The sequence below is a fragment of the Bos mutus genome, chromosome 22 (assembly GCF_027580195.1).
Source record: "Bos mutus isolate GX-2022 chromosome 22, NWIPB_WYAK_1.1, whole genome shotgun sequence".
Lineage (NCBI taxonomy): Eukaryota > Metazoa > Chordata > Mammalia > Artiodactyla > Bovidae > Bos > Bos mutus.
Window position 1 is genome coordinate 48296748 of NC_091638.1, and position 14509 is coordinate 48311256.

At 47.6% G+C, this 14509-nt stretch overlaps 1 protein-coding gene across 1 annotated transcript in view; it reads left to right on the forward strand.

Annotated features, from left to right (window-relative positions):
• The window catches only part of STIMATE (STIM activating enhancer), a 54184-nt gene continuing 39675 nt past the window's right edge, over positions 1 to 14509 (forward strand). The window contains exon 1 of the mRNA XM_005896481.2: positions 1 to 321. Coding sequence (XP_005896543.1) covers positions 162 to 321 — 160 coding nt within the window. The 5' untranslated portion in view covers positions 1 to 161. The remainder of the gene's footprint in view (positions 322 to 14509) is intronic.

A 14509-nucleotide genomic window follows, 5' to 3' on the forward strand; every position in this document is an offset into this window, starting at 1 on the left:
GCGGACGTCACGTTACGCGCGGCGCTGAGTCGGCCGCGGGGCTGAGGTACCGGCTCCGGGCTCGGACTTGGGGCTCTGGGCTCGGTGGCGTGGCCCCAGCAGGTTGGGAGGCCCGGCGGGCGGGCGGGCGGCGGCGCCCAGCGCCCCTCGCCAGGCCCGCTATGCAGGGCCCTGCCGGGAACTCGAGCCACTCACTGACGGGAGGGCCGCCCTCCACAGTCGCGTCCGGAGCGGGCCGCTGCGAGAGCGGCGCGCTCATGCACAGTTTCGGCATCTTCCTGCAGGGGCTGCTCGGCGTCGTGGCCTTCAGCACGTTGATGCGTGAGTCCGGGACCCCCGCCCTTCCTGAGGCCTTGCCCCTCAAGCTTCTGGCCCACCGGCCTCCGGGACCCTCCTGTCTGAGGAGTTCAGGCCTTGGGCCCTTTGACGAAGGTTCCTTACTCGCGCGAGCCCAGGCTGGACATTCCCAGACAACGGGGAGCTCTGGCCCCAGACCCAGGGTCCTGAGTTCTTCATCTTAGCGCGTCAGCCTCTAGTCAGGGGTCACTCCTCCTCTCTTCACACCACGCACGCCTCTCTTCTGAGATGTCCCCCTGCAACCGTGTCATCGCGAATTAAAGCTACCTCACTTGACAGCCTACGGCCATGACCCGCAGGTGGCATATTCCTTTCAGCCCCCTCTTAAAGTCTCTTCTTAGCTTCCTCTTCACACTTTGAATCCCCATCCCCCAGTCTGATACTGAGTTTTTTGTTTTTTCTTCACCTTTACGTCAGGATTTACTATCTCCCGTTTGCATGTAAATCCTGTCCTGTCACCTTGCAATACCGGACTTGTTAGCTCGTGCGTTCCGTTCCCAGTACTGCCTACCCCATCTCCCCTTCTCCCTCAGCCTAATTTTCTGTTTTGGTTGGAGCAGGACCCACCCAGACTGCCTTCCCCGCATCTCCTTTTTTTTTCTCTCCTTTGCCTGAACGGGCTCACCTCTTCCATCCCAGTCCCAAGCTTTCCTAATCAAGTTGCATCTCAAGTCTCCCCTGACTGTTCCCTTTCCCAGCCCACTTTTGTTTGTTTCAAGTATTCTTCCTTTCTGTGAGACTTGGGCAACTTTAGAAACTTAATAGAGAAGCAGCCTCAGAGGGTCTGAGGAGGTCTTAGAATTTCTGTGCTAAATCATCAGGGGCCCTTCCTGGAGAGTTTGATGATGAGGAAGAAGGTCCCAGATAGGCCCTCTGGAAAACCACAAGTTCCAACTTGTTGTCAAGTGTACCACTGGTGACGGGTTATGTTTCCTTAGTGCACGTCCTTCCTTTTATTAAAGTGTGATTGCATTTCAGGGAAGGGAAGGGTTATAACTATTTTTTACAGAGGTATTCATTCCGAAATGACTTCTCAAAACTTCCCCACTATACTCACGTGTGTAGAATGGGAAGTTCCTGCAAAAACTGTGCTCCTCAGCAGCTGGGAAGGAGCCTGCAGCCGTGTGTGTCTTGTGGAGTCCAGTTGCTGGTGTTGCAGCTTTGCTTGTTTATGATGCAGGCCTTCCTTATTTGGGTGAATTCTTCCAGGCTTTAAGTAACCCTGAAGAGGCTGTTCTTGGACACTACTTTTTTCTGGTTGCCTGACCATCATAAGTCTAGCAGCAAGTCCTGGATTGTATATGTTTGCTACATTTTCTCTCCTTTTCAATCTCTAGTTGCTTTGCTATATTTTCCCCGCTGAACAAATACCCACTTGTTCCCACAGTAATAATATGTGACGACTTAGCCAAAACCAGCTGCTGACTTGAGTGCATGAACTGTATGTGTATGTGTTCGAGACTTTGTGTGTGGGTCTGCGCTCCTCTCCCCAAATCTCTCTCCTCCAGCTGGAACTCTAGGCTTAGGTTTGTTCCCTAACCTTTCTTAGCATAGCCCTGGCTGTTTTCATGGGTTTGATTGATACTGACGGCCCCGCTTATTCCCTGGGGTTTGGTACTTGTGATTCAGAGAGGGAAATGTGATTATGACAGGGCACAGTTGCTCACAGCTGAGAAGTGTGCCAGGTTGAAAGTTCAGAGTGACAGTACTGTCCCTGTGAGTCTTCAGGGACACAAACACTTCTGTACTTAATCTTCAGTGTGAGCACAAGTGCACATCTCACTGTGGTTGGTATATTCCGAATGCAAAGGCAGGACTAGAAGTAGGGGTTTTTTTGCTCAGTGTGAGCTAGACATGGAGGAACTTTGTGGCAGTGGGTAGTAGGTCTTGGGACAATGATGAGTAGGGGTAATGAGGAGAAGAGTTGGAAAGGCTCGAGCTGTGAGTGCCCTGGACACAGGCATGGACATGAATCGAGAGCCTTTTTCCCCCCACCTAGAAACAGACAGCAGGCCGAGGAGAGTCCCACTGGCCAGGACCAGTACAGGGAAGTACTTTTCTTCTCTCTTAAACTTGTTGGTTCTATTGAAATAGAACTGTAGGGCTTTTCCATTTTGCAGAGGTAGGAAGAGTCATTTAGAAGCTGCTTTACATTTTGAAATGAACTTTGCTGGGGAAAAGGAAGGGGAAAGAGATGGTCTCAAGGAGGTTCTCCTGCTTGGGTTTGGCTGTCTTTCTGGTCACAAGACCTGTTCCTCAATCTAGCACAGCTGCTGTCAGGAGTGCCAGGCTCCCACAAGACTGCTCATCTTGTAACCCTTTGAGGGAGGTCTGGGTTTGTTGAGATGAGGCCACCTCATTCTTTATCAATTTCATTATTAGTTTCTTCAAATATAGTTCATCTCTCTTTTTTGGAGGGAGAGGGGGCACCATTCAACATGTGGGATCCTAGTTACCTGAACAGGGATGAAACCTGTGCCCTCTGCAGTGGAAGGGCAGAGTTCCAACCACTGGACCACCCAGGAAGTCCCCAAGCATATTTTTAATACCAGTCGTCTGTCCTCAGCAGTCAAAACTAACAGCCCCTGTCCTCTTTGGAGTTCCAATCATTTTCCTCTGGTGCTTTCCTCCTGTGTGGTGAACTCAAGACACTTCTGACAACTTCCCAGTTTTGAGGGCTGGTGCTATTCTGTTTTCCTGTTGGATCAGCTTTGTTCTATAGGATGGACCTATTTCTCTGCTAGACAGGCTGTATACAGTATGGTTACCTGGCCTTCATAAGTCTTGCAGCAAATCTTGGACTGTATATGTTTGGTACTTTTTCTCTCCTTTTCAGTCTCTAGTTGCCTTGCTGTAATGTTTTCAATCCCTTCACATCCTGATTTCAGTGAACTGTCAGACCACTGTTTCTATGTTTCTTTTTCTATCCCCCAAATCACTTTTTTTCTCGATTTACAACTTGCTGTGTTTTTTACCTGAAGGAACACCCTCTTATATCTCAGGAGAGGATTTTGATTCTCATGGGGATTTCTCATGCTGACGCGTGGCTCACTGTAGGGCTTTTCAGGCATCTCAGGCCAGGCAGTTGGGAGTTGATGTGATAGTTGATACGTATAGCTGATTCTTTAAGCTACATAAACATACAAGCCACCATCCACAGGCGTGTGCCAGTGTCAGCATCCCCTTGTTCAGGTGGTGAGCTTTCCAGAGGCTTCAGAGAAGGTACCTTCTGTGTGCAAGGAAAGCCCAACAAACTCAGAGACAAGCTTTTAAAGGGCCTTCCCCCTCTGGGTTTTCTGATGTGTTTCTGAAATGCCTTGGGTGTAGAAGTAGAAGGAATTGCTTTAAACGAGGGACCTTTGCCATGCTCTACCTGCTAAGCAGTTCCTCTTGTTTTGGTGACTTTACCTATGGTCTGTGATTTAATTAAGTCACAGCAGAGCTGAGCAGTTCTGGGGCTGCCTTGTGTGTTCTGGCCCAAGCAAGCGGCCCAGCCATCAGCTGAAGGTCGTTATTGACCAATGTGTATGTTGGCACTAGGGTTATTTACTCTCAGGACCTGTAAGTGCAAAGCCCACTCAAGCCTCCTTCACTGTGCACCATCAGAATCCTGGCTGAAGTGTCGACAGGATTGCTCTTTTAACAAAAACATTTATAGAGTTTGGATAAACCTACCTGCCTATTTTTGTGTGACAGATTTGGGCACTAGCCAGTTAGGAGAAGGTGTCAGTGTTTTATGAGGACACTGCTGGCGTTGAGAAATTATAGCTTTTTTCCTGAGGTCCAAAGTAACATCACAGACTAGTCTACCCAGCTTTGAAATCTTGATCTCACATAAGAGTCCCTGCCATTCTGTCAAGCAGTAAGCTGACCCCCCTGTGTGTTCTGTACAGATATATGCATGTTGGGACAGCCTTCCCCTGGGATCACCCCTCCCCACTCCTTTCCAATATTTATCTTAAAAAATGTCAGATATACAGAAAAGACAATAATGCAATGAATGCATATCTGCCCTCCACCCAGATTCAGAAATTGTTCACCTTTTGCCACATTTACTGTATCTCTTTATACGTTTTTGGGGAAAAGGGGGTGATACATTTAACGATAACTTGAAGCCAGCATTACACTTTATCCCTAAAAGCTTCAGTTGAGTCTCCTAAAAATAAGGACAGTTGCCTTCATAACCACAGTTTCATGATCACACCTGTGAAAATTTATAACCCTGTAAGATCATCTAATAGCCAATCTGTATTCACACAAACACACAAAAATTCCTCCATTGTCACAGGTCTCTTATAGCTGGGATTTTGCAAAAACTCTGATCTGATCAAGGTCCACACATTGCATCTGGTTATGTTTTGGGTTTTTTTTTTAATATTCATTTATTTGGCTGCCGGCTTAGTTGCTCCAAGGCATGTAGAATCTTAGTTCCCTTACCAGGGATTGAACCCGTGTCCCTTGCATTGCAAGGTGGATTCTTAACCACTTGACCACCAGTGAAGTCCCTGGTTATGATTTTAAGTCACTTTTAGGCTGAAAGAATCTCCCCTATACGTGCGCATGTGTACACACACACACACATACACACATACACATGAATTTTCTGTTGTTGTTTACTGCATTGCCTTTGGAAGAGTCCTGGCCAGTTGTGTATGGCACCCCATCTTCTGGAGTTGTCTGGGTGTTACCTCATTGAGGTGTTTGGGGGGTTTCCTGGACCCCTATTTTTCCTGAGTTTGGTGTGGTGGGACCATTAGCTTATGATGACTTTTCTTTGCAGCAAGAACACTGTGTGAGCAGTGCTATATGCTTCATGTTACATGGTACCAGGCAACACATGACATCAGGCAGTCCCATGGTTAGTGATAAGGTTACTGGGCATAGAGGGCGTGTTTCTAGCTCCCTCCCTTGTAGGGTACATTGTCCCCTTTGCAGTTAGTATATTATCTCTGTGGCGGTAATGCTTAGAGATCTTGTGGATATCCTGTTCCCCGGTCACTTCACTTCTGGTAAAATAATGAAATTCAGTGATGGCTAGAATGGTGCTGAAGCTCATGTGTGAAGGTGCCATCTCTGGACCTGTCACCCAACACGCTCTCGATAATGTCGCTTTCTGTTCCCCGCTCCCCCACACCTGGAGTGTCAGCCAAGGCACAGGAAGAGCATTCTGTCACAGGCTGGTATTGTATCCAAGGGGGAAAGAAGTGTGGCCAACATTAGCATCAAGGAAGATGAGGGCTTCTTTTGAGGGGTGGGGGGGGGTCATTATTTTTAGAAAGTTTTTGGTTTTCTAAATGCTGATTCATCTGGTAGCATTTATCAATAATGGTGATCTACTCCTTTTAAAAATTTATTTATTTATTTTCGGCCATGATGATCTGCGTTGCTGTGTGGGCTTTTCTCTAGTTGCAGGAAGCAGGGGTTACTCTCTAGTTGTGGTGCTTAGGCTTCTCATTGCCGTGGCTTCTCTTGTTGCAGAGCCTGGGCTCTAGGGAGCACGGGCTTCAGTAGTTGTGACACATGGGCTCAATAGTTTCGGCACCTGGCCTCTAGAGCACAGGCTCAATAGTTGTGGCACACCAGCTTAGTTGCTCTGAGGTATGTATGATCTTCCCAGACCTGGGATCCAGCCCATGTCCCCTGCCTTGACAGGCAGATTCTTTACCATTGAGCCACCAGGGAAGCCCTACTCCTTTATTTATAATGAAACTTCACCAGTTTGGAGTAAAATTGGGGCAAAAGGGAGTTGTCTGAATTAGGGGATAATCTGAGTTGTAATGAAATGCATCTTTTTAGCCTTTTAAATGCCTCTGTTTTTCGTGTTGCCCTATAGGGGCCTGTCAAGCCTCTGCTGCATTAATGAGCTGTTTAAAATCCTTTGCAATTAGTTTAGTACTTCCATGAAGTCTCCTGTTGAAGAAATTTTACAAATAGTTAAAAATAGCAGGATCCCTGGCTCTGGAATCCATCTGACCTGGCTTTCATGCCTGCCTCTGCCACATACTGCCCTTGAAGTGAAAAAGTGAAAGTGGCTCAGTCATGTCCAACTCTTTGAGACCCCATGGACTGTACAGTCCATGGAATTCTCTGGGCCAGAATACTGGTGTGGGTAGTTTTTCCCTTCTCCAGGGGATCTTCCCAACCCATGGATCGAACCCAGATCTCCCACATTGTGGGCGGATTCTTTACCAGCTGAGCCACAGGGAAAGCCTAAGAATACTGGAGTGGGTTGTCTATCTCTTCTGCAGTTGATTTCCCCAACCCAGGAATCAAACTGGGGTCTCCTGCATTGCAGGTGGATTCTTTATCAACTGAGCTATCAGGGAACCTTGTGGCTCAGCTGGTAAAGAATCCGCCTGCAGTGCAGGAGACCTGGGTTTGATCCCTGGATTCTCCTCTCTGCAGGATTCTCCTCTTTTAATCTGTCTTTATGGGCTTCCCTGATGGCTCAGTTGGTAAAGAATCTGCCTGCAATGCAGGAGACCTGGGTTTGATCCCTGGGTTGGGAAGATCCCCAGAGAAGGGAAAGGCTCCCCACTCCAGTGTTCTGGCCTGGATCGCAGAGTTGACATGACAGAGTGACTCACTTTCACTGCCCTTGAGCAGCCCACATATATCTCGAAGCTTTGGTTTCTTCCCCAGCAAGATGGGATGGATGATTTTTCTGGGAACGTGGGAATTAGAAAGAGTGTGTGTAAGGAAGCTGGATCAGTGCCAGGCACATGTTGGGCCCTTTGTAGTGGGAGGGGGTATCATAATCCTCATTGTTATTACAGTGTTCTCATTCAGAGTTCAGTTAAGAACATCTCACAAGTGCTGAAATAACTTGTTTTCTGAATCAGGTTAAACATTTTCCTTTCTGTCTTGTTTACTCAACATCTTTACCTTTAGCCCTCTTTTAAACGGTGTGAAATCAGTTTAGCCAAAAAATTCATTCAGTTTTTCCTGTAAGAGCATACAGAAAAACCTGAACAAACTTTTAGTAGTAAAACCTGAACGAACCAGTAGTGAAAAATTGTAACCCAGCCAACACAGTGATTGCTCGTTGCAAGTTAGCGTGCATCCAGACCGGGTAGCTTTGGTGTAAGTAATAATCTCCTTCCTTCTTCTTCTTGAGTTTCTGCCTGTGGAGTCTCACGTGGGCCGTGAGTGGGCAGTGGGTGGATTGGGACAGCCCATTTACAGGTGACAAGGTCAGAGTCCCTGACTTCATCGCCCCAGGTCTCATGGTAGCAGGTGGTGGCACTGGCCACTGGAGCCTGCATTCCTGCAGCTGGCTCTTTGCTGAGCCCCTAGTGTGCTGGCTTTTGTGCTCAGCTCTTAACGTGCTGCACAGGAACCTTGGTTGTTTTCCCTTCGCAACCAAGGACAGTGAGCAGGTGAAGTGTGGAGCACTGGGCCCCTGTCCATAGGTACAGAGCTGAGATGTGAGCCAGGTCCCTCAGGCCCGAGTAGTTCTCAGCCACTTCCCCTGCCTTCTTTCCACAGGCACGCTTCTAATTACTCTTTCCCTGTCTACTTCACCTCATTCTTTTTTCCTGTTGGGATAATTCCGAGTTTCTTTCTTAATAATTCTTCTTAATGTCCAGAGTATTATATGGAACTTCGGACTGTTTTGTGGCTGTTGATAACATGAAGCATGTAAATTTGAAATGACCTACCAGTCCTTTCATGTACATTTGAGTTACATCTTATGTTTGCTTTTCTGGCCTGGGCCTTTGTGAAGGGTTTCCCTGGCTGTGCTGGGATAGCGAGCCCCCCCTGGGATCAGGGTCTAGCGTCTGAGGCACAGCCTCCCGGGGACCCAGGGGAGCCGAACATGAGTCCATTCTGTGACTGGTGAGGAGGGATTTCCAGGGCCGTTGGTGATTTCAGGTAACCTCAAGGTTTCACAGAATTTGTTTCCCTGGTGCTGTATGACTATAAGGAGAATAGTTAATAATCACAAGAGTTGGGGATGACCCTTAAGAGTTATCCTTTTCTTCGTGTATATGTAGAAGTGGTCTGTACACCTGTTTTAGTTCATGCTACTACTCAGAAGTTATCCATCTAACCCAGGGTTTTTCAACTTGACACCATTGATACCTTGTGCCAGGTAATTCTTGGTTTGGGGGGCTGTTCTCTGCATTGTAGGATGTTTAACAGCCTCTCCAGCCTCAATCCACTGGATGCCAGTAGCTCCCCCACCGCCACCCCATTGTGACAGCCCCAAAATATCTCCAGATACTGCCATTGACCCGTGGGGGGCAAAATTGCCCCTGTTAACTACGTTTGTTCAGTTTGTGGATTACTCAGCAGACTCTCTGTGGACCCTAGTAGAATGGATCTGTTAAATAAAGACCTGGGTGCCAGGAGTGGTGTTGGGTGCTGCCTTGACAAAGAAGAGCTGAGACCTAGTCCCCTGTCCCTGAGGGGCTCACAGCTGGAGTGGACTGTGGGAGCCCTGGTGGGTTATCCCAGTGCAGCGTGAAGAGGGCTATTGACGTTTGAACAGGCTTGAGAGGAGGGATGAGAGTTTCTGCCAGGAGACCTTGGGAAGTGTCCCTGAGGAAGACCTGCTTGGTCCCAACACTGAAAGTGAAGGAGAGGTGAGGGGCTCTGGATACACAGGGAATGGTGAGAACAAGGTCCAGATAGGAGATCACGGGCGTGGCCATAGGTTCTGGGGGCTGGAGATAGTGGGGGCAGAGGCTCCCAGAAAACGAGGCAGTGCATTTGGAGGGGTTCCAGAGAGCTGCCTTTTTTTTTTTTTTCATTTTCAGGCCTATTTTCTACAGCTTACACTTAAAAAGGGTCTTGAATTAAATCATTGGGTGGCAAGTCAGGTTCTGCATTCACCTCAGGCTCCTTTTGGGTTGTTTCTTTGAGAACCTTTAAAGCAGTTTCATCACATTCCTTTTAGATCTCATGGGGTCCCCCCAGGGAAGGTCTGCTGTTTGTGTCTTTGGGGCTGTAGGAGAAGAAACAGGACCTAGTGACCTTCTCCCAACCCTCTGTTCTATTGGCAGTGCCTTCTGAGATAGGTGTTACGATGATGTGGGCAGACCTGCTGGGCCTGCTCGGTGCCAGGCATCGTGAATTAACCCGATTAGTTCTCACAGTCATCTTGAGAGGTGGGTGCTGATATTGTCTCCATCTCATAGGTAAGGAAACTGAGTCACCGGGAGGTTAAGTAACCTGCCCAAGGTCATACAGCCTGTGAGTGGTAGAGGCAGGCCGCATGGCACTGGAGACACTGCTTTTACCTAATAAGGGAAACAGTTCCTTATTGGTAACTGGCTTCTGTAGACTGTCCACTGCACTCCACACAGATAGACAGAGTGGAGATGCTTCACCCCTGGATTTTTGGTTCAGGCTCAGTTGTGGACAGCTGTCGGGTGATCTCAGAGACCCAGAGGGTAGGCCAATCCTGGGAACTTCTAGCCCCTCTGAGTGGGGCCCCAGGCTGTGGTGACCTTAGGCTTTGCTAACAAACCTCTCCTATGAGAATTCTAGTCTTCAGTACATGCTGGAACTCCTGCACTGGTGCAGTGGGATCACCAGCCCCTGAAATCACCTGCTTGCCTATTAGGAAAAAGCTTCTCACCAGAGTTAACTGTAGCCCCGTCAATGCGACATGGCCTCCCCTGTGTTTCCTTTGATTTAGAGCATCCTCTTCATTCTAAAGGGTGTCTTGCGCCGTAGTCGGGTTCCACTCAAGCTGCTTTTCTGGTAGAGGAGGCAGGAGCTGGCAAGACTCAGCCTGCCCTCGGGTGTGGTGTCACTTAGGGCCTTGGCGGAGGAAGGGTTGCTCAGCTGGCTGGGTTGCTCAACTAGTGTTTTCTTGGCTCTAAAATTCCTTGTAAAGACTTGATGTTGAGTGTTTGTGGCTTTTGCTATTAACAAGTGATAGGTGTCAAGAACTCTAATGCCTTTTCTCTATTTGGGACACATACGTTTTTTACATGTTTACCTTTCTCAAAATGCTTTACCCCCCACCTCCCAGTCCCAGCTTATATTCTAGTCCATGGACTTATCCAACCTCTTAGCTCATCAGTGTTCTTCACAGGCTTTTCTGTTTTCTTAGAAGACTTTTTTGCTTAATAACATGAAAATGACAGAGAGGTGAGGTGGTCACAACACCTGGATTAAATGACACAAGCCAGGCTGCAGTCCTGCAGGAAGAGATGAACCTTGGCAGCGTACACGCACCTCTTGCCAACCCCACATGCACTGGGAGCGTCTTGGCCCAGGCAGGCTCAGAGCACGAGCACAGGTTTTCTATCTGGGCAGCAAGTTTGGGTCTAAAGTATTTGTAAGTGGTTCCATCGAGGTCACGCATGGAATGGAGACTCACTCATTGCTCCCTTGAATGCCTTGCAGCACAAATGTGCTGCTCCTGCCTGCCGTGCCTTTGCTTCTGTGGTTTCCAGGTAGTAGGCTTGAGGACCGCAGATCTGCTATTTCCAGCTCTGCTGCGCCTCTGGCTGGTGGTGAGGGTGGGTATTGGAGTCCTGAAGACATAGTGTAGGGAGACGTAAATGCATGTATTTTTTCCTGGCAAGAGGCCTGCTTTTATAATTTTGTCCCCAGATTCTCTGTAAGACATCTCATCAGTTACTAGCAAAAAAAAAATTCCAATTCTGTTACCTGAAATTAGAGTAAACAGGAATGTTCAGTTGCCCCTCAGCTGGCTTAGCAGATTACATAGTGATTTGTTTTTCTCACCGTGTGTTTAGGTAAATAATTTGCTAATACGCCAAATAGGTCAGACTCTCCGAGGAAATGTCCAACGAGCACTGTAGTCTTGCTAAGGACCTGCCTGAGTTCAAGGGCCACTGCTGCAGATGGAGCAGTGTCCTGCGTGCAGCTGTTTTGTAATGCTCTTGTTCTCCCAGCAGTGGAGCTTCTCAGGCCTGGCCAGCATGGACATGTCTCAGGCTGAATTTTGGTCTGTGGTGATGTGAGTTGTGACGGTGAGGAGAGCTGAGGCCAGAGGCCACTGTCTGACCCTGTTCAAAGCAGGTAACCGTTGAACCATACCAGGAACTCCTGGATTCTTGCTCCCACTGGCCATGGCTGCCAGTGGTGTTATACTATGGGTCCTCCTTTGCCTGGGACTAAGGTAACATCTTGAAGGACAGCCAGGCTCCTGGACCTGTTTCTCCATCTTTGTTTTCTGAGCTCTTTCTGTGCTGCAGACATTCCAGCCACCACTGTCTGCACTGTAGTCCAGGCCAAGGACCACAGCCGCGATAGCAAACACTGGGCTGCAGCAAAGTGCCACCTGCTGCTCTTCTCTCAGCCCCCACACCTGCCAGACCCATTCCTGCTTCATCCCTTTACTCACAGTCCTCTTTCCCCTAAATGCTTTTCTCCTTCCTTCCACCTTGCCACATTCTCTGTATCTTCTAATAGGTGCTCCCTGACCTTAGCCCATACTGCTCTCCTTTGAAGTTGCAGGACATAAGTCTGTACTGTACATGTTAGGTCTCTGCGTGGCACTAGCTGAGCTGGACTGACTTGGCTGCCAAGCAGGTGCTGGTGCCCTGGCTGGGTGCTCAAGGCCAAGGCGAAACTTGTCCCCTACTGGGAATCTGGTCAGAGAGAGAGCTAGGAGGTGGGGAGACTGAGATTTTTTTCTTCTCTAATCACCACATGGTTTAGAATGCATTTTCTAAGAAAAACACAGATGTTCTCTTTTAGAATTGTGGTACAATTTGTCAGTGCTGGAGAAATGTAACATTAGTATGCTATTAACAATTCACAGTCCATATTCAGATTTTATAAATTGCCTGAACACTGTCTTTATAGCTATTTTTCCCTGGTCCAGAGTCATACTTTGGATTCAGTTGTCACATCTCTAGTCTGGAATCATTCCTTAGCCTTTCTTTATCTTCTTAGCCTTGGTACTTTTGAGGAGTATAGGCCAGTGACTTTATAGAATGGCCTAGATTAGGTTTGTCTGATGTTTTCTCAAGATTACATCCAGGTTACGTGTTTTTTGGAGGGAATATTCCCCAAGGATTTCTGTGACTTCCTCAGTGTATCAAACCCTCTGGCACCTGATGCTGGTTTATCCCAGCATTGGAATAAGGCAACACCTGACACCTTGGGTGAGGTGGTTCCTCCGGATCTCTCCACTGTGAAGGTAACATTTTCCGCTTGTAAATTAAGTAAATTGTGGTGAGATACTTTGAGACCATGTAAATATAGGGTCTGTTTTCAGTCTTTCTTTTAAAGCCTCCCCTGGGTGGGAGGTAAGTGCCACAGGCTCTGAAGGTGCTTTGGCCAGTTAGAGGCCTGGTGGCAATACTGAGTCACATTTATAGGTTGTTCATTATGTGCCAAGCCCTAGTACATACCTTACTCATTTTCTTCTCACAAAACCACATAAGGTGGGTACTCATGTATGCCCTATTTTATACCTGGAGAAACTAGTGAATTATCTAACGATAAGGCAGTCGGAGAAGGCAATGGCACCCCACTCCAGTACTCTTGCCTGGAAAAGCCCATGGATGGAGGAGCCTGGAAGGCTGCAGTCCATGGGGTCCCTGAGGGTAGGACACGACTTCACTTTCACTTTCACTTTTCACTTTCATGCATTGGAGAAGGAAATGGCAATCCACTCCAGTATTCTTGCCTATAGAATCCCAGGGACGGGGGAGCCTGGTGGGCTGCCGTCTATGGGGTCGCACACAGTCGGACACGACTGAAGCGACTTAGCAGCAGCAGCAGCAAGGCAGTCACCAGGTGGGGTACTGGAATTCAGACCTGGTGGGTCTTACTCCAGCAGTGGGGCTTCCCACTGTGAGTGTGCAGTGTTCGCATGCAGTTCATGGCACAGGGACACTGCTCCTCCAGCCTCTGGGCTTCCCATGTCTTCTGTGTATGGAGTTCTTCAACATCATTTGGTTCCCATTGTCCTTCATAGGCTTGGTTTTTCCCTGAGAGCATCATTGCAGTTATTTTTTCTAGGCATGATAGATGGACCAGGAAAAGTCCAAAGGCTTTTCTTCTTGAGATTGAAATCCAAGAGGGCATATCATTGAAGCCAGAGGAATCTTATGTGGATAAATTTAACACTTGAGTTGTGCAAAAGTGGATGAAGAGGCTTTAGCCAGTGAGGGGACTACCAGTATACAACTCGTCTTATATTTTGGTAAGCAATCAGAAAACAGACCAAAATACTATATGAAACAACTATTTGCAGAAATTGGACATTGGGTAGCTCAGGAACCATGAGGGAAAGGAAATAATGAAGTGAGCCTCTGGTTCTCCCCCTCAGCTTTCTCCTGGAGGCAGTTTCCAGGTCTCAAAGTAGCGAGGAACAACCCAAACAGAGCCCAGCAGCCTTGCTGAGTTGAGAAGACAAAGTTGAGGAAGCCAGAGCAGCTGGAATTTTCAGGGACAGTATGGAGAAAAAAGAGCTACATAGAGGAAAGGCTCAAGACATTTGTTCAGAGGTCCCCATAAGTCCTTTTCTATTGATAGATGTTAGTCTCTGTGTGCGCAGGTGAAAATTCAAAGGCAGAGCAAGGAACTGCTGGGAAGCTATGAGCCGGACTATTTAAGACAGGAGGTTTTTCTTTCCAGTTAGAGTGAGAGACGTTGTTGAACACTGGGGGCGTTCAGTAGAGACCTCAAAAAAAGCATGCCCTATTTAGCCCTAGAGAAAGGGTACATGACTTAAAAACAAGCCTTGATACCATATACAAAAATTGAGTAGAAATGCACCACAGATCTAGATGTATTGTAGAAGTGAAAACTATAGCACTTCTAGAAGAAAACATAAGAGAAAGTCTCTGTGACCTTGGGATAGGGAGAGAGGGAGGAGAATGGCTGGTTGGTGGAGTCGTCAGAACCTACTGTATTTATGGATTTAGTTTGCCATCTTATATGGGTGCTGCTTGTAGTGCCCCAAAACAGGTGCAACAGTGAAATCAAAGGTCACTGATCACAAGTCACCATAATAAATATAATAATAATTTTAAAATATGAAATATCAAGAGAATTACCAAAATGTGACGCAGAAACATGAAGTGGAGCAAATCTTGGAAAAATGGCACCGATAGACTTGTTCGACATAGGGTTGCCACATACCTTCAGTTTGTAAAGAACGTAGTATCTGTACAATGAGATCTGCTCACATTCTTATGTTTGCCTCACCTTT